Source organism: Nymphalis io, chromosome 5 (assembly GCF_905147045.1).
Source record: "Nymphalis io chromosome 5, ilAglIoxx1.1, whole genome shotgun sequence".
Classification (NCBI taxonomy): Eukaryota; Metazoa; Arthropoda; class Insecta; order Lepidoptera; family Nymphalidae; genus Nymphalis; species Nymphalis io.
In genome coordinates this window covers 2,817,283-2,839,239 of record NC_065892.1, presented here as the reverse complement: position 1 = coordinate 2,839,239, position 21,957 = coordinate 2,817,283, and the positions used below count along the sequence as shown (strand labels likewise).

General features: G+C 31.3%; 2 protein-coding genes across 2 annotated transcripts in view; one reads left to right on the top strand and one right to left on the bottom strand.

The window, feature by feature from the left end:
• Positions 1-141: 141 nt before the first annotated feature.
• On the top strand, positions 142-10,518 carry LOC126768545 (peroxisomal targeting signal 2 receptor). The gene is made up of 8 exons (XM_050486723.1): positions 142-297; positions 614-827; positions 1,873-2,055; positions 3,217-3,402; positions 4,610-4,727; positions 6,407-6,491; positions 7,782-7,948; positions 8,136-10,518. The coding sequence occupies exons 2-7, from the start codon at positions 627-629 to the stop codon at positions 7,939-7,941; spliced, it is 933 nt and encodes a 310-aa protein (XP_050342680.1). The 5' UTR covers positions 142-297; positions 614-626; the 3' UTR covers positions 7,942-7,948; positions 8,136-10,518.
• A 1,016-nt stretch (positions 10,519-11,534) lies between these two features.
• Positions 11,535-21,957, bottom strand: part of LOC126768345 (uncharacterized) — a 28,691-nt gene continuing 18,268 nt past the window's right edge. Inside the window, exons 22-31 of the mRNA XM_050486370.1 lie at positions 19,512-19,622; positions 18,956-19,120; positions 18,577-18,732; positions 17,216-17,353; positions 16,489-16,551; positions 14,492-14,602; positions 13,140-13,229; positions 12,854-12,946; positions 12,320-12,412; positions 11,535-11,886 (exon numbers count right to left, since the gene is read on the bottom strand). Of these exons, the coding sequence (XP_050342327.1) occupies positions 11,588-11,886; positions 12,320-12,412; positions 12,854-12,946; positions 13,140-13,229; positions 14,492-14,602; positions 16,489-16,551; positions 17,216-17,353; positions 18,577-18,732; positions 18,956-19,120; positions 19,512-19,622 (1,319 nt within the window). The 3' untranslated portion in view covers positions 11,535-11,587. The remainder of the gene's footprint in view (positions 11,887-12,319; positions 12,413-12,853; positions 12,947-13,139; positions 13,230-14,491; positions 14,603-16,488; positions 16,552-17,215; positions 17,354-18,576; positions 18,733-18,955; positions 19,121-19,511; positions 19,623-21,957) is intronic.

Sequence of the window (21,957 nt, the reverse complement as noted above, 5' to 3'; positions counted from 1 at the left end):
TTCGTAGGAGTACAAATTGGATTAAAATTGTGTGACGGTAACTTCTAAATAAATCGATACTATAACGTACAACACTATTTGATGTTTTTAAATACGGTCAAGGAAATGTCAAGCTATGTTTTGACAGTTATTGAAGGGTTAAGTTGGATATAATCGTCTTGTTTTTGTTGTGATTTTTGTACTTATAATAATATGTATTCTAGTCTTATAAGAATCTAATTAGATCTGTATACATACGTTTTATAAAACAAAAGGTCAAGGCCAAGGAAATAATGTAAATTGTCTGATGTAGAATCAGTAAGTTTTTTATTACTTTCGGCGATTTAACTATCACACATTATTTTGAGATTTATTTCAGCAAGATAATTGTTGTATCGTTTCGTAAGCGTTTTTGTCCTTGGTTATAATTATAAAATTAATATATAGTAAAACAACAATCAACAACAAAATCTATAGAAGTATTTGACGATTGTAAATGTTTTTAAGCAATAAAATATAAATGTAGGAATTAAAGAAATAACATATATGTATACATATATTATATACATCACTCAATTTCTGTTTAAAGTTTATATGAGTAAGCAAGATGCTATGTATTTTTTTGTATTTTCAGTTACACTATCAGTATGCCAACATTTCTAACACCTGGCCGCCATGGCTACAGCGTTCGGTTTTCCAGAACACGGCCTGATTCATTAGCCGTAGCCACTAGTCAGTATTATGGTCTAGCAGGGGGTGGGACCTTATTCTTCTTAGAATTATCGCCAGAGGGAACAACGATAGTCGAACTACAGAAATTGGAATGGAGTGATGGACTGTTTGATGTGGTAACATTTGACTTTTAACCTTGACCTAATGTTATATCAATGAATAGATTTAACTTTTGTTGTAATATTGGATTTAATATTAAAATTTCGAGTTATGAAGGTATAGTTTGAAGAATCTCTAAGTAATTTTAATATAATGCAATATTATAAAAAGTATATAATATATTATCTATTTGGCTAAATTGATACTATAAAATTGTAAGATTCACTTATAAAATAATATGTGTGTGTAAAACAAGGGGTGTGTCAATAATCTTATCTGTTATTTATTTAAAAAGGCTTTTCAATCTAGTCTACAGTTCAAACTCCTTACATCTTTAATATAATCCCATAAACTTGTATATTTTCCATATGAAACTAGTATATTGAAGCCTTATAAGTGTTGTTATGTAAACGCACATTCTGACGAAAGCACTAAACCGGCTTACAATTTTGTTATTTGGTATTTATAGTTTAACCTGAGTCAATAATATTTTGCTTTGTTTTTGAGAATTAATCTATCGCAACAATATAGTGAATTATCAAATAGAATTCTTAATAAAACATCTTTGTTTATTACTATCACAATTAGTTTTTTTTTAAAACATAAGTTTCTTAAAAAAATAAATGTAAAAAACACAAGTTATTTTATGTCTCTGATTAAAAAATATTTTTAGGCATTATATTTTTTTTTTATAGAATAGGAAGGCGGACGAGCATATAGGCCACCTGATGGTAAGTGGTCACCAACGCTCTTAGACATTGGCATTGTAAGAAATGTCAACCATCGCTTACATATCCAATGTGCCACCAACCTTGGGAACTAAGATTTTATGTCCCTTGTGCCTGTAATTACACTGGCTCACTCACCCTTCAAACCGGAACACAACAATATCAAGGATTGCTGTTTTGCGGTAGAATATCTGATGAGTGGGTGGTACCTACCCAGACGAGCTTGCACAAAGCCCTACCACCAGTAATTTAATTTTAATTTTCATTGATTTAAAATAGAAATCTAATATTATATTCTTAAAATTTAATGATAAATTAAAAATATACTTTGCAGACATGGTCAGGTACAGCTGATGGTGTTGCTGCTTGTGGAGCGGGTGACGGTGCAGTGATAGTTTGGAGAGGAGGATGTGCGGCACCTTTGAGGGTATTAAGGGCACATCAGAGCGAGGTGTGCTCTGTGGACTGGCCTCGAGCACATCTACTTAGTGCTAGTTGGGATACGACAGTTAAATTGGTGAGATTCATAGTTTTAAGAAAGTTAACATTACATTTAAATAGGACAATTATTATATATACAATGAAGGAAGCATAAATTATATTAGAAATTTTATAGTGTTTATTGCCGAAAATTACATTCCACAAAGGGTTAAACTTTACTGAATTCTGTATTAGCCAACCTCAAGGTGTACGTAACTTATTAGTAGGTACAAAAAAACAAAAATATTTACTGCAGTATTTAAAGGAACTGTAATTGTTTTTGTGTTATGAGAGCATTGTAACACTCTTACAGGGTTCATATATGATCTGATTAAAGCAAAAATAAGTTAATAATTAAAGAAACGGTAAACAAATATTTTTATTTCATGCAATAAAAATGTACAATTAACAAATTTATAATCAAAACGTGAGAGATTATATACTAAGGAGTTCACATTGAAATATGATAGGTATTCCTTTTAATATTATTAGCTTAGTATTTATTCTATAGATATATATTACATTGATATAACATGAAATTCATGTAATGATAATTATCTTTTTTATAAGTATTTTGTAGAATTTTCTACAAGCCCATCATGTGGATGAAAACAAATTGTGCCTCGATTTAAATAGCCAAGGAGCTAATATAATATTACAGGCAACATATATATCTTAGTGTTTTTAATTGACTGCCAATAAGAAACAGTAAATATTATTTACAGTGACAATATCTATTGGTGTGGGGTTCAATTAATCATTTTTTTTTAAATATAATTTGAATAGTGCTATCATGTTCATATTCCATGATGAATTAATAAATAATAATAATAATATCCTGGGACATTTTTTACACACGGCCATCTGACCCCAAATTAAGATTGTACAAAGCTTGTGCTATGGAAACCAGACAACTGATATACTATACATACTACTTTTCTTTTGTAAATACATACTTATATAGATAATTAAACTCAGACTCAGGACAAACAGACATGTTCATGCACACAAATGTCTCTCCTGGGTTGGGAATCAAACCCACGACCTTCCACATGAAAGGCAAGTATCTACCAACCAATCCAACCAGCTTGTCATCCTAATTGGGTATTATTAATGTAGAGGAAACTCAAATATTCATAAAAAGTTAATGTCAAACAGTTATATGATATACACAATATTTGTTTTTGAAATTTTTCAGTGGGATCCCGAATCTGAAGTGTGTCTAAGTACATTTTCGGGTCACTCGCAGCTGGTTTATACGGCAACATTCTCTCCACACTCACCAGCCACCTTTGCTTCGGTCTCCGGTGATGGTCACCTCAAACTGTGGACGTGTACGGAACCAAGTAGACCGGCTGCTGTGATAAAAGCACATGATGCTGAGGTAAAGTATTATATTATAGTTACAGGCCTACTGCTTAGTAAAGGCCTTTTCTGAACAGGTTTTTCAGTTTATTTCTCCAATGTTCCCTTCTATTTCTGGTTGAATATACCTACTACTGACTGCCTCATTAGTCTAGTGGCTAGATATTAAGGCCACAGATCCCGAGGTCTTGGGTTCAAACCACAACAGGGCTTGGGTTCAAAATTCACAGTAGCAGCCCTTAGTCTAAAATTGGAAATGTAATACATTTATATAATATATAATGTAATACATTTCCAATTTCAGTTGTGCACTATAAAATCCTGCATCTCTTGAGATTAGCCTTCGAGGCTGAAATCAGTCAGGGGGATATTATCCTCATCACTATATCCACTTGTATGTACATTTTATGATGTATGTATATTGTTCACAATGTCTTATCATAGAGGGAAATTAAATATTAGAAATATCACATTCGCTGATTCAAACCTGCTTTTAATTGAGATTCAGTTTTACCCACTGGGCCATCATCGCTCATGTAATGTATCAAGTATTATAATATTGTTACTCAATACAATGTCAATATAACCCAAAGACTTCATGTTATTGATCCAATTTGCAATCTCATTCGATAACATTTGATTGTGAATGAATTTGAAGTAAATGTTTATTGCCTTTAAACTGAATGCTTCTTTAAAAAAAAATACAGTGTATTTTACTACACTAGTTGTATTATCTATTTTTTTATGTTCTTAATTTGTATTTATAATTCATCTCGTGCTCGGTGGTGAACGAAAACAATATGAGGAAACCTGCATGTGGCGGATGAAAATCTGTTATGTGTATCCACCATTCGAGGAGCGTGTTGGAAGAAACTCCAAACTCCTCAAAAAGGAGAGGTCTTAGCGCGGCAGTGGGATATTTATAGACAGCTTTATATATAAAGGGCGTAATATTTTAGTTTCATAATAGGCAGTGCATTGATGGTTAAATAGTTGATAAAACCGCAGAAACTCGATTATTTTTTATATGTATAAGCTCTTACAGGAGTGACATGATCACTATGTGACGAAACTCTAAAAAAAATAGATTAAAAAAAGTTTATATTAGCTAGTGGCAACTTCTTATTAAGAATTGTTATTATCATAAAGTTTACAAGGCTTATTGATATTATGATTGTAAATATCAACTTTGTATTCTTTGCAATAAGGTTGAATTTGCTTCGTAGGTGCTGTCTTGTGATTGGAGTAGACTAGAGACGCATGCGCTTGCCACCGCGGGTTCGGACGGACTTGTCAGAGGTTGGGATCTTAGGCGACTTACATCACCTATGTTTACTCTTAAAGGTAATAACTTTTATTTCTAATATAATAAGTAAATTTCATATGATGAGAAAAAAGGAAAGGTCATATGTGCTACGTTTTGTCATTTTTATAAGGTTTTATTCGACTTAAGTGGTTAGTAAGTGTGGGTCAAACATAGCAACTAAATTTAAAACCAGTTTCAGACAATCGATTGAGTTGAAGTTTTCCAAGTGTGTGTTGGTGATAATACAATCTGTATTTTTAATTTGTCATACTGATATATTATATAAGAAAGTGTACATTTGTTTGTGTTTATATATTTTTATTAATCAATTATTAATTGAAGACATAAGTGGCACAAACTGATATTCCTTTATTCGATAGCATTGCACTTACTGATAGTCAAATTAGAAACTACTTCCGGTTCGGAAAAAATATATTGATTGGCCTTAGAGGAACCGAGAAATTATTTTAGCTTTTTGTAATAAAAAAAAACAAGACAGTTTTGCTTCAATTTTTTTTAATGTTTTAAATTTGATTGATTATTATTAATATTGTACCAATCAGATAATACAGATTGGTAAAATATTATACTGTGCACTGCGTGCATTTTTATTAAAAAAAAACCATAATAATAATCAAATCATGAAATATAATTTGACATTATATGGTTTAAATAATTAGTACGCTGTTAAATTTATGATTACAGCAAAAATTAAATAATTACTCGAGTAGGGCTTTGATTGAAAACGTTGTGTCAATAAACAATAATATATATTATTGTGTATATAGGCAAATAGTTGGCGAAGCGTTTTGAATTTTATTCGTGTATTTCTCGAACAACTTGATGTTTGGATGGGCTTATCGAAAAATCCAGTATTGTTAATGAAGCATTTTCTGCTATGACTATGTATCGAAATATTTAAATTTAAAGATCGATTATTCCAAATTCCTTTTTAAAAATTTCAATTATATAAAAAAAAAAAAAAAAAACATTGTAAGGCTTTTTTCTTAACAGACTTGACGTGCCTTGAGCTCTTAATTTTTGTTCCGAATTTAAAATTAAAAAACTATACTAGCCATAGCAATATATAGCAATTCATCGTATTCATATAAATCAGCATTTAACACCATTATGGTAGTATATTTAATATATGATTCAATTTGAGACTAAATAAATAGACGGGCCGGTTGGCGTGGTTGGTTGCCTTTCACGCCGAAGGTTGTGGGTTCAATTCCCATTCCCAGGACAGACATTTGTGTGCATGAAAATGTCTGTTTGTCCTGAGTCTGGGTGTAAGGGTGTAAAAGAAAAATAGTATATCAGTTGTCTGGCTTCCATAGTACGAGCTCTGCTTGGTTTGGGTTCAGATGGCCGTGTGTGAATAATGTCCCAGGATATTATTATTATTATACCAAACTATATTCTTTATCTCTGTACACGTGTGTTTAATACAATTTTAAAATACTCATTACACATTACTTAGTAATATTTATAACTGAATTTAATACGTCGTAATGTTGTTTATGAGTAACATAAATAATGAGCGGGGTACCTACGCAGATGAGCTTTTGGATGAAAACCTACTATAATGTTCGTAAATTTAGTTTACTTACTTACTTTTTATTAATAAAATAAATTACAAGTTAAAGATAACATTCAGGCACACTCTTAGAATTCACAAATAACCAGTTTAATAATGTCTGTTAATTTTTTATAGGATGCGAATGTGCAGTGCGACGAGTGCAGTTCTCACCGCACGCACCTTCAGTTTTAGCTGCAGTGTCATACGACTTCACAACGAGGTAAGTGTTTGAGAATTATTAAACGATCAAATATAATAGACCACCGATCCGCCATAACTGTTTTCTTAGGATCATGTTAATAAAAAGGCGGTAAAATTAACTTCACATTAAAAAGTAAATGCAATTATTTAATCTATATTGTATATAGTTTGTTTTTTTTTTAAGAATTTTAATAATGAACGCTCTACACCTTATTTTACACTGAGAATGTCTTTTTAAAAATAATTCATACATTGTCACTAATTAGAACAAATATTCTTTCCTAGTATTTAGAATATAAAATTTTCTTTTCTAAACCAGTGTTGGTTTTTAATTGGACTTTCAATAAGTAATGCATATTAAATAAAATATTTTTTATTTGATTTTGATCAAGTTTAAGATTAATTCGCCATAGTTTACTCGGTGGCAGGCTTGCAATTCCTTCTGGGTGGTACCATCCACTCATCAGATATTCTACCGGTAAAGCGTTCCGGTTTAAAGGGTGAGTGAGCCAGTATGCACTGCAGGCACAAGGGATATGACATTTTAGTTCCTAAGCTTACAAGGGTGCATTGACAATGTACAAAATGGTTACCATTATTTACATCGCCAATGTCAGTGGGTGGTGATCACTCATCTGGTGGCCCGTTTGTCCGTCCGCCTACCTATAACATAAAATACGAAAAAAAAAAAACAAAAAGTTTAAAATATCATGTTCTATTTAAAAATTATACAAATTTTCTTCCTAGACATGGTAACTGAAAGAATTATATTTATAATAGGATTATATACATGCGTCCGTTATGCAATACGTACGATTTATATAAGGCATAGTGCTTATATAACCAGTGGGATTTGAAGCCATATTACACACCTAGTATGTATCATTTATATAATGGCCTATGTATTATATTTATAGATAGAATTTTCATAGTCAACTAAAGGTTGAAATAGAAGAAACGTATTCACCTTGCAATATTAAATATGGGTTTTTAAGTCAAATTTGTTGAAAAGTAATTTCATTTAAACAAATTTTTATTCGATTCTTTTATAATAGTAGATGAATTTGTGGTAGGGATTTTTGCAAGTCCGTCACGGTAGGCATCACTCATATTCTACCGCCATGCAGCAATGCTTAATATTGTTGTGTTCTTGTTGGAAGGTTGTGTGAGTCTATGGTGGTACCACTTACCATCAGCTAGCTCATTTGCGCGGCCGTCTACCTATATTATGAAAATAGACAGTTGTTTGAATGTATATTTGTTACTCAAAAATTTTGTTTTATTTTGAATTTAATGTTATTTTTTATAGAATATGGGATCTGAAGCGAGGCTGTGATCCTCTGGAAACGATCAGACACCATTCAGAGTTCACATACGGTCTAGATTGGAACGCATTAAGGCCCCATCAAATAGCTGACTGTGGTTGGGATTCCTTAGTACACGTCTTCACTCCAAGGTCGCTGGTTTGAAAGTCTGGTATGTATACAAAAAAATATATATACAATATACAAAATGTATAAAAATTTGAATTAAACATAACTTTTTTTTCTTTTGCTACTTTTTTGACAGAATTTTTCATAAATAATATTCGAAAATATGGACGAATTTTTCAATTAAAAAAATTACGTTTGTATTTTTTTTTTATTTATCTTTTCATCTTCAGATTCATGGGATTGGAGCTGAAGATTTGTCTATAAATGGCCATGTCTATAAAGTGCCAAATAGATATTGACACTAAATATATACTAAGGGTTGACTGAGGGTTATATTATGGCGTATTTTATCTTTTTAAAGTTTGATTTTAAAATAAGAATTATTTAAAGCAATATATTTTAGCACAGATACAAAATAATTATTTACTTGAAGTTTTGATGAAAAGGCACTTTCAAATGACATTAAATGTAATCAATAGCGGCGATTGACATGTGCCATAGACTAAACAAGAGTGTAACAGGTGTTTAAAACCTTGAAATGGAAATACTGTCAAATTTTTTATAACATCTGGTCAAAACCACAGATGCTAAAATGACAGATCTGTCAAAATTATTAAATTAAATATAATTTTTATATTCAAATTCTTTATTAATATTTAAATGAAAATATGTGCTTGTGATAATATTATTTAGTGCATATAATCTTATTAATAATATGTAAACGTTAATTACTTTTTTTTATAGAATAATAAGGCGGACGAGTGTATGGGCCACCTGATGGTAAGTGGTCACCAACGCCCATAGACAATGGCATTGTAAGAAATGTTAACCATCGCTTACATCACCAATGCGCAACCTTGGGAACTAAGATGTTATGTCCCTTGTGCCTGTAATTACACTGGCTCACTCACCCTTCAAACCGGAACACAACAATACCAAGTACTGCTGTTTTGCGGTAGAATATCTGATGAGTGGGTGGTACCTACCCAGACGAGCTTGCACTAAGCTCTACCACCAGTAATTGGAGATTAGCTTAATATCGAGGATCGTATTTGCTTATATTTCGTGTTCATTTGATGGTGCGGCAACTAGCATTTCATACGGTTGTAAGAACAAGGATTTAACAGATTTGGCTTACTGTCTGATGCTACGCATTCTTAGGAAAGTCCCAAAAGTCAAAGCTGGTAGATTGATTCAATGCCGCCAGTTTTATATAAAAGTCTTCCTTCATTAATGGATGCTTAACAAAATCCCTTAATTGAGGTTGGTTGGCTCTATTAATAAGGGAATGAAACAATTATATGTTTTTTGTAAATTTCGTATAACAGGGAATATGTAGGCTTAGATGGTTAGACTGATGGAGTTATATGAGGTTTGTAATTAATAGCTTGTAATTAAATGCATTTAAATAATCGAATGTCACATTGCATTAAAAAAAGTCTGTACACGTGACAGAAGTGAAACCTTTTTAAGTAACGTATCCGACGTTACACAAAAAAACGTTGCATTCCAATTGGATCACTTAAAAAGGTCTTATTTCTATTTATTTTTAATATTTTATATTATTGATGTTTAAATTTGAACTATGAATTCGGCTTTTTAAATCCTATATTTAAAATAAAATTTATAATCGAATTTGAATGACAAACGTATATTTGTTTGTTCTAGTCTTATGGTAGAAGGATACTGTATATGGTGTTGTAATCTAAAAAAAAAAAAAAACTAAACCGTTAGTAATATAAACACATTTCTGCATTAATATTATTATATCAATGTACTACGCACAACAAATCTGTTTCTATATTAATAATTATTTATTAATTATATTAATAAGCAATACATATGAATCAGCTGGGAGACGTTTTTGCATCTGTAGTAGTGTAATACACACGTTGACTAAAATACGAATAAACCAATTGCGCTATCTACCACGTTCCTCGGTCTCGTACTCTCATAAGTAGCGTCAGAAGTGAAAGTTTGTTTTTTTATTATTTTCTTAATAATTAATTCATTATACAATATACGGTCATTATACAAAAAAATGTCACAAATAATATTATCAATGACAATTAAAATACGTTAAATATGTATAGTGTTGAGTACCTACCTAAAAAAATAATAAAATATAATAAGTATTTATTAATTTGCTGACGGTGCATTACTACTAAATCAATAGCGTCTCCAAATGATTTGCTGTTTACATTAGACGATCTCGGCTCTCTATATATGCTTTTATATTTTGAAATATAACTTGTTATATAATTGTTATTTTTTTTAATTGTGTAATTAAAAAAATACATGATATGGTCTTTACTCTTCTGTATATAAAAAATGCTAACTACCCTCTTGCTGTATCTATCCGCTTGGTTTAAATATCGAACGTATAGTAATGTACTTTAATTACTCAACAAAATAAAAAGCTATACAGCGTCTTAACTATGCCATTATACTATATACTATATGAGATATTTAGCAAATAATTGCTTTGTAAATAGAATTGTACTTAAACATTGTCAAAACCCATATCTATGTAACTTAAAGAATTATTATATAAAGCTTATATTGTTGTTATTGAATATTTGTTAAATGTAAATATATTTGTAAGATCCCTTATGCGTTTGTTTTACTCTTAACTGGTTTGTTTATTACGCTTTTATAGCTTAACTGTTCATCATGAATATTGCACGTTGTCTGGAGTACAGAAAAGGTCATGTGGTTACACTTGCCCCCCCCTCCCCCTTCACAAGCGTACGAAGCTGCGGGAACTAGTCATTGTGTAATTTTTTTTTTGTATACGTATTAACGTTTAAAAAGATTTATTGGTTATGTCTGAAAAAGGTAGGTTTTTAGTTAATTACTTGTAAAGTTTGTGTTGACTGTTCAAAAATGGTAATAAGGAACATTTAAAATTGATCTAAAACATTCAAATTAAATTCAAATCAAATTAAATTCAAATAAAAACACTTATTTGAAACTGCAATTTTTAATTTATAAACAGCGCCATCTAGTTACAATATGTAATTCCATACAAATCGCAGTTATCGTGAACCCTATCTAATAAGTAAAGGAACTTGAACTTTACACAGTACTTAGTAGAGTAGTTACGTAGGTATTTTTTTTTTCGCTGGAAAAACGCATTTACGGGTTTCCCCCATATGAGGTGGGGGGTATGTGAGGCTCGCCGGCACTGAAGGCGCCGGAATACCCACTAAAAAACCACGGTACTCACTCCGTCTTGTCGAAGGGGCGTCACGGGATCGCTTGCGCATCCTACCGTGACGCACCGACGAGTTACGTAGGTATGTCCTTGCGTTACGATTCAACATTTCACGGAAATTCTTATTTTTTTTTCCATTCCAACATGCCATCGATGAAAGTATATACATTTATTTATATTAAAGTCTTAAATAAATACAAATAAAAATTAAAAATAGTTACTGTACAAATCGTGACCGCGTGGAGTTCTTAATTCGAAATACCAATATAATATTTTAATTGATAAAATAAAACTAAAATCTTACTTTTACTTTTTTTTATAATTTAATAAACTAATTACCAACAATATAACATAAAGCAAGTTACCATAAAATACAAATATAAAATTATTTTTTCTTTTTTAACGTGTCAATTTCCCACACTTTTTATTTTGACAGTCAGCGCCATCTATTATGTTATCAGCAAATTAAGTATGCAAATGGTTTTTTATCCTACGAACTCTTCCTTCTATAGCTGTAAGAATATCATATACCGCTTTCAGCTCGTCTTTTTCTTGGTTTTCTCTTATATCGACCAAACTATACGCTGGTGAAAGAAAACAAGATCGTTTATTTTTAATTTTAGTGTGATGTCTTGATATTTTTGCTTGACAGTATACGTCTTGTCTTCCGCTAGGTTTCATTGTGCATGCTTCAGTAAAAAAAATCGGCGTCGTCGGTGTGTGGTACAAATTTGTTTCAACAGATGGTGCTAGATGTTTTTGAACTGAAACAATTAGATGATGGCTCTTTAAATACCTACCTACATAAAATAATATGAATAAAAAAAGCTTATTTTAATAAAAACTAATTGTTAACATTAAGGCTTTGAATATTTACAAATAAAAATTAAAAATAGCTTTTGTACAAATCATGACCACGTGGAAAGGTGGCATGAATAGTATTAGCATTACCATTAAAAATGAACCAATTAGAGACTTTAAGACGAGGTATTATATTTTTAATAATAGTTTTTGCACTTTTACTCCAATTCATTAATTTAATTTATGCTATAATAATATTATAACAGCTCTAAATCTTAAGCTCTGTTGTAGATATTTTTTAAGCTTATCTGCAAGGAGTTTTAATACGAACACGGAGTAAAACTAATCTATGACCTTCTTGTTCTATATTCTGTCAATATAATATATTACACTTACAATAATCTTTAAATATAGCTAACTTCATTGCTAGTAAGTTACTGAAGTAAAGACTATTCGTTGTCAGGTGCCAATTTTTATCTTCGATTGTATCTAAAAAAATGGATATGATATTATTATTTTCGTATTATTTATACACATTAAGCAGAAAGAAGCCAAAAAGCCGAGATGGCCTAGTGGTTAGAACGCGTGAATCTTAACCGATGACCGTGGGTTCAAACCCGGGCAAGCACCATTGAATTTTCATGTGCTTAATTTGTGATTATAATTCATCTCGTGCTTGACGGTGAAGGAAAACATCGTGAGAAAACCTGCATGTGTCTAATTTCATTGAAATTATGCCACATGTGTATTTTACCAACCCGCATTGGAGCAGCGTGGTGGAATAAGCTCCAAACCTTCTCCTCAAAAGGAAGAGGAGGCCTTAGCCCAGCAGTGGGACATTATCAGGCTGTTACTGTACTTTAAGCAGATTTTTTTTATTTCGACTTAATAAATAGAGTAGATATGTTAAGCATGTATAATATATCGTACCCTGATCATCCAGTAATGTATCAACAATCCTTGAAGTACATTTTGGACAAGTGAGAAATTCCGCCACAGCTTGAATGGATGTGTCCGTTTTGGCTACAAGGAAGAGATGTGTGTTATATTCAACTGATTTAAAACATACTACTATATTGTAATAACGTTCACGTAAGCTAGTTTAAGACATTGAGGCCAATTTTTTTAAAATTGGCTATTCTTTAGCATAACCCATTGCGCAAAATATATCATAATACACAAGTGTATGCGCACACGCATGACGATCGAACATTACCTGGACGATTACATCTTGGACAGCATTCCGCATGGGCACAAAACATACATGATGTCATTCGTGATGTCATTTCTCTTAAGATTTCTGTAACTAAGAGATTATTAAGATTAACCAAACAATCATTAAATCATTACGTTTAAGGTGGACACAATAAACAATAAAAACAAGTTATAATATCTATATTTTTTCTTGATAATAAAGTCTAAGTATTAACTATATAGGTACCTATGTAAAAGACCAATTTAACATTTTTAAGTTTCATATTAGTCTTAAAGAAAAATTGAAAAAACTTTATAAGTTTACAAAGAATGTAAACGGGTTGTCAACCCGTAAATGTCCAACAGCTGGGAAAAGATCTCCTTCCTTTAGAAAGGAAAAAGCTCTTCCACCACGCTGATCCATTCCACTGCTGCATCATTGCCGTTTGATGGATAGACTTGTGGCACAATTTCATCCAACATATGTAGTTTTCCTCACGATATTTTCCTTCACCGCCGAACAGGAGATGAAATGTAAACAGAAATTAAACACACGAAAACGAAGTGGTACTTGTACCGCCATCTTGAATCAGTTTGTTTAAAAACGTTAACAACTAAAGTAAAATAAAAACACAGTTTGTTTATGTAGTGAACAGTAGCAATAGTTTCAATGGCTCCGTTTAATTCTGTTCATTCAACGTAATATAATGACAAAGTTTTCAATGCCGTTTAATAAATATCTAGAAGTAAAATTCATGCGTCTGTATTCTGTTTGCCATTGAAATGATCAAAGTTTCTAAACGATTTTATTAAACAAAGTAAGTTGTCCTTTACTTTATATGGTACCGAATAAATAATAATGATAAGTATACAATATTGGGACCTACTCATGTTCTTGTAATCTAGATACATATAATAAAGCAATTGAAGCCATGCGACTGTACATTTAATTAACTTATCAAAAAAATGAGTCTGTACGATGAAAAAAGAGCAACAAGACGCTATAAGAATTTTTTTACTTTGCTGTCTGTTTGTACGTATACGCTAATCTCCGAAACTACTAAACGGATCTTTTTACGGTTTTAACAGGTAGATCAGCTTAGAGCAACATTAACGCTTTAATTGAAATCGGATGTCAGTAAAAAAAATATATTCATTTAAATATATTTTTAAATTCATCTTCTATACATATAATAAAGCAGAAGTAGCCGTGTGTCTGTGCATTAAATACATTTATCAAAAAACGATAAAAAAATGAGTAGCCGAAAAGGAAAACGGGTTTATTTTAATATATCATACTAAAATCTACTTTCACTATGTAATCTACTCTTACTAAATAAATCATAAAATGTGAACAAGCTGGTGTAAGCTTACCTTTATTACTTGTATTTGATTTTCCATCACAATAACACAATAAATTCGGTAGGATTTGGGAACTTCCAGCAAAATTTGATTTATATATTATTGAACGAATACTGTCTGTTGCTAATAGAAACACATTAAAAAATTAAAAATGAATCATAAAAATCTCGAACATTAATTTCTATAAATATCAAAAAAATCAAAAATAAATATTTGCAAGAATAATTGCTTCGAAATACATAGCTTCAAGAGAATACATAATGAACAGTCACCTATTTCTTTCTAGTTTTAGAATCAATGTTAATCGTTATAACGCAATTACTCTCATACTTTGGGTCCAATTTTAATATTATACCGATTTTCGAACTGCGATTGGTCGTTGATTTCGATGGCGGCGCTAGAGAAAATTAGAATTTAATTTATTATGTACTTATAAAGCGTAACGCGATATAAACTACGACCCCTCGTTCACAAACAATACTATAACGATTTACACTACGTCCGAATGTATAGGGTCCGCAATTTCAGTTTATAAACAATACTTGAGTGATGGGCAATGCGTTGCGTTCGTTAAAAGGACGCTTGAGTTAATTAACTCGACATTTAAGTATATAATAAATGCATAGTGGAAGTTTTCAAAGTATCAGTTGATGTGAACTACCATTTAACTTCGCTTAAGCTATTTTTTATGTGTAAACATCTTAGCGCTCGGTACACGGTAGGCGCTAACTGAGACTTCGAACGTCAGGCGAATAAGCGCAAGATTTCGAGCGTCAATAACGAGATGTGTAAGAGAAAAGTAGTAAAGAGGATACAATTCAATACAATACAATACTAGAAAAACACGGAAACCCAACTTATAAATGCGAAAGTAAGTTTGTTTGTTTGCTTTCACGTCAAAACTATTACATAATATTTACTTTATAAGCACATCTATCAAACAAATACCGAAGGCAACGTAAATGGACCAATCGCAGATCGGTATTCCACGCAGTGCGTGCGCATAGCGAATGATAACTTGTTATTGTTATTGGTATTGTTTGCGAATTAAAAAGCTGGACAAAGCGAACGCTATCAGAAATGAGTTAGCATAGCGTTGGTACCACACTGACCAAAGTATTGTTTGTGAATACGGGTGGTATTGTTATACATCAAAATAATAGAAAAACAAATAATTATAAGAAATACAGAAGAGAATAGTCATATTATTAAAAGAACCATTTTTTTCAGCAAGTCTTTGTTTAGAGGAAATTACAATTAAGAAAAATTTAAGTGGCAAGGATGGCGGATATTAAATAACTGATAAATAAAAATAAGGCAATTTTGAAATTTATAAATCAATACATACACATACACATTACATACCGGTTTGTTATACAGTTACATAATTATACAGATATATTTGGGAATTCCCTAATAAAATTATAAAAATCAGTGTGAAAGGCTTAATATTTGTTGGGTTATATGTTGAGTTCAGAACCAATATGCTGCAATGCTGTTAATGTACGTTTATAAGGAATTTATATACAGAATTTAAGGCAGAAATATTCAATTGAATACAGTACAGGTGAATTTCTACTAACAAGTTGTCACTTTGTCGCAATCGAGACGAAACTTTACGTTGGCGTTGGCGCTTAACTGTTTTCCTATTCTACTAATACCAGTTACGATTCGATCGATGTTGGGTCGCAACAGGATTGAGAACATATCGTAATAATTTTAAATTAGTAGAAATTTCTCGAAGTTACGATTCAACTGAGGCTTTTTTGTGTGGAATTGAGACGGAAACGCATCGTGACCGTTGGAAATTAGCAGAATTGGTACCTTGCAAGGAAGAAAAACATTCTGAATATTCTTATAAAGGCAGATTGAGAGCTACTAAGTCTTTGCAATAGTTATAATAATAATAAACTTTATCAATTCTTGCGAAGTTCAAATGTAAACTTAATACACATATTATTTTAAAATAGTTAGCTTTTTGATATATTTTAATAAAAGTTTTAAAGTACCGGCATCTTCCACTTCTGGACGAACTTGTATGGATTCAGTGACGTCATTCGTTAATACCCGACCTGAAAAAGAATACATATTATAATGACCGAATAAAAAATAATATAACAAACACCAACAACACAAACACACGCACACACACGCACACAATACATTCTAGTTATGATTTTTTCATCAATGTATTTTATTGTTCATATGTATACTAATACTATGTTTCTACTTTTTCTTTGATTGTATCTGTTATGCTATTCATTTGGCAATATTTTAGTTAACTAACTGTACAACCATTTCTGTAACGCTGTTGATTATAAATAAATAAAATAGAAAAATGTCTTATATATTACCTTTTTCCTTTTTTTTTGTGTTATAGGTACACGGACGGGCAAATGGGCCACGATGGATGTTTAGTGGCCACCAACGCCTATAGACATTGGCGATGTCAGAAGTATTAACTATTCCTTACATAGCCAATTATTCACCAACGTTGGGAACAAAGATGTTATGTTCCTCGTGCCTGTAATTACACTGGCTCACTCACCCTTCAAACCGGAACGCAACAATAAGTAAGTATTGGTGTTTGGCGGTAGAATATCCGATGTACTTTACTTAATAGAATTGCACGTTATTCCTTGAGACTAAGCGCCTAAAGTCTTATTGGTGGCGGTTCACTTTATATTATCACATATTAATTGAAACGTGATTAGTCATAATCAGTTAATTATCTACCTGAAGCTATTTGATCCACGACGAACTTTCTAGAATCACTTGGTTTAACTGGTACAGGTTGTTTATTTGGCTGATTATCGTTTTTCGTGGGACAGATTTCGGTGACGCTTATCGATGAGACAACTTCGAGAGGTTTCGCTGCCACAATAAATAAAATCGAAATAAATATTTTATATTTTAACCAAAAACCATACTTATACCCATATGTTCTCTTTGTTTTACAAGATTAATATATTTTATCTTTAGCGAAGGAAGTATAAACGGGCTGGTTGGCGAGATTGGTAGATACTTGTCTTTCACGCCGAAGGTTGTGGGTTCGATTTCCACCCAGGACAGACATTTATGTGCATGAACATGTCTATATGTCCTGAGTCTGGGTGTAATTATTTATTATATGTTATATATTATATGTAGTTATATCAGTTGTCTGGTTTCCATAGTACAAGCTCTGCTTAGTTTGAAATGAGATGGCCGTGTTTAAATAATGTATCAGGATATTAAAATTAAAAAAAAAAAACATTAAATTAAGTGATTTGGTTTATAACAACACTACCATTAACAACGAAATAAGTTTCGAATATAATGTATACAAATATAGTAACATTATATGCTATACACAATAAAATGTAACTAAGTGTGTTCTAAAGAATATATATCTAAATAAATAAATACACACGATAATTAAAGAAAAAATCTTTAGCTCAAAAACAATTTTAATCTAACATTATACTTTGAATTTAATCATATATTCCAACGACAGGAGAAATGAAATCAAATAAACAAAGACTTTCAATTTTATTGGATGAGATCGACACTAATCTTAGGCGACCAGAACATATTTACTTAAAACGATTTTCATTCATATTTATATATAAGTTCATTTATTTCATAATTATATATAAATTCGAAGCTAATATATAATTTCAGAAATGTGGTTTACTATGTAAAAACAATATTCTATCAATATTAACCAACGCTTGAGGTTGGGTGAACCAGCTCACAATCTAAAGCATCCAAAATGTGGGTTTCCGTTGTTACGAATATAGTTACAGTCTGTAAATGTCCCACTGCTGGGCTAAGGCCTCCTCTCACTTTTTGAGAAGAAGGATCTTATTCTACCACGCTGCTCCAATGCGGGTTGGTGGAATACACATGTTGCAGAATTTCAGTGAAATTAGACACATGCAGGTTTCCTCACGATGTTTTCCTTCACCGTAAAGCACGAGATGAATTATAATCACAATGTTACGAATATGTATGACTAGTTTGTAGTTGTCTATGGAAACATCCATGGGAATTGAATGATGAGCAATGTATATCTTAGTTCTCTTTCATAAAAGATAAGATAATATTAAAATTACCACAATTGATAGCGCGCTGTTGATTTATAACGACTTTCGATAGATTTTTCATCTCGTTAAGTGTTTTTTTATCATCAGAATTGTCTATAGCGTAGGACGCACGCTCCAAAGACTCTGTTACAGTTGACTCACTCAAATCAATTATTGATTGGACATCTGAAATAAATAAAAGAAAAAATTATCAACTTCTTTTGCGTATCCCATCACATTGTACTGATTTATCTAATGCTTCGAGGTTATGAAATTCACTGCCGCTCTCTACCCGTACTTGCTAAAGTATATTCGATGCCTGGATGAGTTATATATATATATATATATATAGCATTGTACTAGCTGGACTCTACATGGCTTAATTCTGCAGAATATGTATTGTACACACCTTTCCTTGATTCATTAACACAACCCTTTATCCATTTAGATGCGTTCAAATTGCTCGTCACAACATTCGGCTCCGAGATAGGAATTATTCTATTTGAATTGCTTTCGATCTTGCATGGAAGGTCATTGCAAGAAGGTTTTAAGTGAGCGACCACGTTACTTTTTTCTGTGAGAAAATGATAAATAAAAATTAAGAAATGTAAAAGCAAATTAATTTCTTAAAGATATTTTTAAAGGTTTTTAATTTTTATCAAACGGCACTTACACGTTATCCTTTTGTTACATTAACACGTCGGTTTTAGAAAATAATTTGAATATAAAATTTATTTATGATATATTTCACACGGCCTCTTATATTACTAAGATGTACCAGTCTCAGTAAAAATGTATATTTTTTTGTTAAAATTGATATTTGTAAAATTATATTATCTGTAGTCAATATAGATATTGTAATGTGGACGCAAGTTGCTAATTATTTTATAATATATATTATACTTATAATATAATTATATATTACACTATTAGTTAAAGACTTTGCAAAATCTGTAACGTAATACCAGTATCTAATTTTGCTTGAATATTCTTTGATAATTGGTATTTGCGGAGTGTGTCTACTGAATTAATTTGTGAAGCTGACGATATACTCTGCTGTTGCGTAGTCTTCATTTCTGAAAAAATATAAATCTTATGGACACGATCGAATGATCATTATTCACTAGTTTAATGTAAATGCATTCAACTTCATATTAATAATAAAAAAACCCGCTTCGTTAGCGTTTGTATTTGCAAAAAATCCTTTCAAATTTTATAAAATATCAGGTATTAAGACTTTAATTTATTATATATTTATAAGCTTTTATAATTATAAATATATAAATTTAAATATTAGTAACATTATAAAATTAACACAAACACAACTAATTTAACACTTATACACCAATTTTGAATTAGATTCCTTATGTGTAGAAATTACAATGATCGTAATATTAGTTGTTGATGTTCGACTTTAAGAATTATTGATAAAACATCCTATAGACAGACATGAAAGGTGCAGAACTCGGTGAAAAATAATGACACCATCTGTTCTCCAGTAATCTACAACTTTCCGTGTCATTACGCGACGGTTTAAGATTGTATCGTGTATACGTGTATCGTTATATAAAATTTATAATATAATTTCGCGATAAATAAAGGTAAAAGTTTTATATATCTATTTAGATATTACACATGATTGAACCATTAGTAATAAAATATCAATATTTCGAAATGGCCTTTGTGCAATTCCGTCTGGGTGGGCGGCGCCAACTGGTAATATTCTAACTTGTTCTGCTTTGCTCCAATTTGAAGGGTGAGTGAACCAGTAATTATACAAAGGCATGAGAGACAAATTATTAGTTACCGTGATTAACAATGTTTCGATTGTTAGAATTTGTAGATACGTCTTCACTGGTTACAGCGGGGGCTGGTTCATTATTAACCCAAAGAATCTGTATTAAGATTCAACGGGGCAATGGCTTTCCACCATTCCACGCGGTCACGATTTGTATATGATAATTAGTTTTTATTAAAGTCTTCAATTGACATGATTAAAGATGCAAGCATATTTTTTTGTAAAAATATTTTCGTTATTTTAATTTCAATCACACTTTACTTGGTAGGACTTTGTGCAAGCACGTCTGCGTATGTACAACCTAATCACATATTCTAGCGCTAAACAAAATTACTTAGTGTTGTAGTTTTCCTGTTTAAAGGATGAGTGATCCAGTGTAATTAAAGACATAATATCTTAGTTTCCAAGGTTGGCAACGCATTAACAATGTAAGATATGATTAATATTTTTTGTAGCGCCAATGGGCGATGGTGACCCTCAGGTAGCCTACATGCGCGTTCATATTTTTTTAAATTATACATTCATAAATTTCATCTCGTTATATACAATTTACTACATTCTGCTCTTTTAAAAATTTGGCTCAAATATCAACAAAAGCAACGAAACAACAGAATATATCACTCCCACGCGACTCCCATAATTGTTTGTATATTTTCCTTTTGTATGCGGTCCGTGAGCGACACAATTGTAAAAGCGATGCTGTAATTTCGACAACACGAATTCATATAAGAACACATTACTGTTGATTTTGATTTAATTAATGAAATAATCACAAAACCAACGTAATTTACGTTTAAATTTTCTAAATATCCGTTTTTTATTATAAAATCTTACCTCACTAATAGTATAAGCGTTAAAGCAAGTTTGCTTGTTACGGTATGACGTCCTAATTACTCAACCGATCATCGTGAAACTAGTTGTCAGGGACAACGTGTATACAAAGTACAGAAAACGACTAAGTGTTGCCCCCCTCTCTTACACTTAGGCGATGCCACTGGCTGATACTAGTCTTATATAATATAAAAGTGGGTGTTGATATATCTGTTTAGACTTCCACTCCGTTTAAATGAGCGATTTGTAACGAAACAGATTTACATAAAAGTTGGCAAGTTGTTTTTATAATAGAGAAGACTTTTATTCTAATTTATTTTGTTATAACTCGCTATTAGATGGCACTGCAGCACTTTCACTTTCATTGTTTTCAACAGATTGCCATGATTTTTGTAAATATATATACATATATATGCAGGACGTCTGCCGGGTTATCTATAGTATTATCAATACAAATAAATAAAATTAAAGTCTGGAATTTCAATAAAGTTGCCTCTCTTTAAGTTAATATGGCTTTTAGCAAGTTACCAAAACCACAACAACTATTTTTAATTCAGACAACCGCTGCCATAAAAAAGTTATCGGCAAAAAAGTAAAATTAAAGTAGATATGAATAGTTAATTGTAATAGAAATATAAACGACTACTACGTTCTTGTTGGCATGTGGTATTTAAATAGAAAACAGAAGAAAATAATATCAAATTTTAATACACAGCATCTTTGCATGCATGCCACGCGGTTCTTTTGCAATTTTTTTTTATATTGTCTACTCCTCCCTTCTC

Excerpts from the sequence above, each read along its gene's own strand:
- LOC126768545 (XM_050486723.1), top strand. The coding sequence starts at position 627 with ATGCCAACATTTCTAACACCTGGCCGCCATGGCTACAGCGTTCGGTTT. Across the intron at positions 4,728-6,406 it reads ACCTATGTTTACTCTTAAAG|GATGCGAATGTGCAGTGCGA; the intron begins GTAATAACTTTT and ends AATTTTTTATAG. Across the intron at positions 6,492-7,781 it reads TCATACGACTTCACAACGAG|AATATGGGATCTGAAGCGAG; the intron begins GTAAGTGTTTGA and ends TATTTTTTATAG.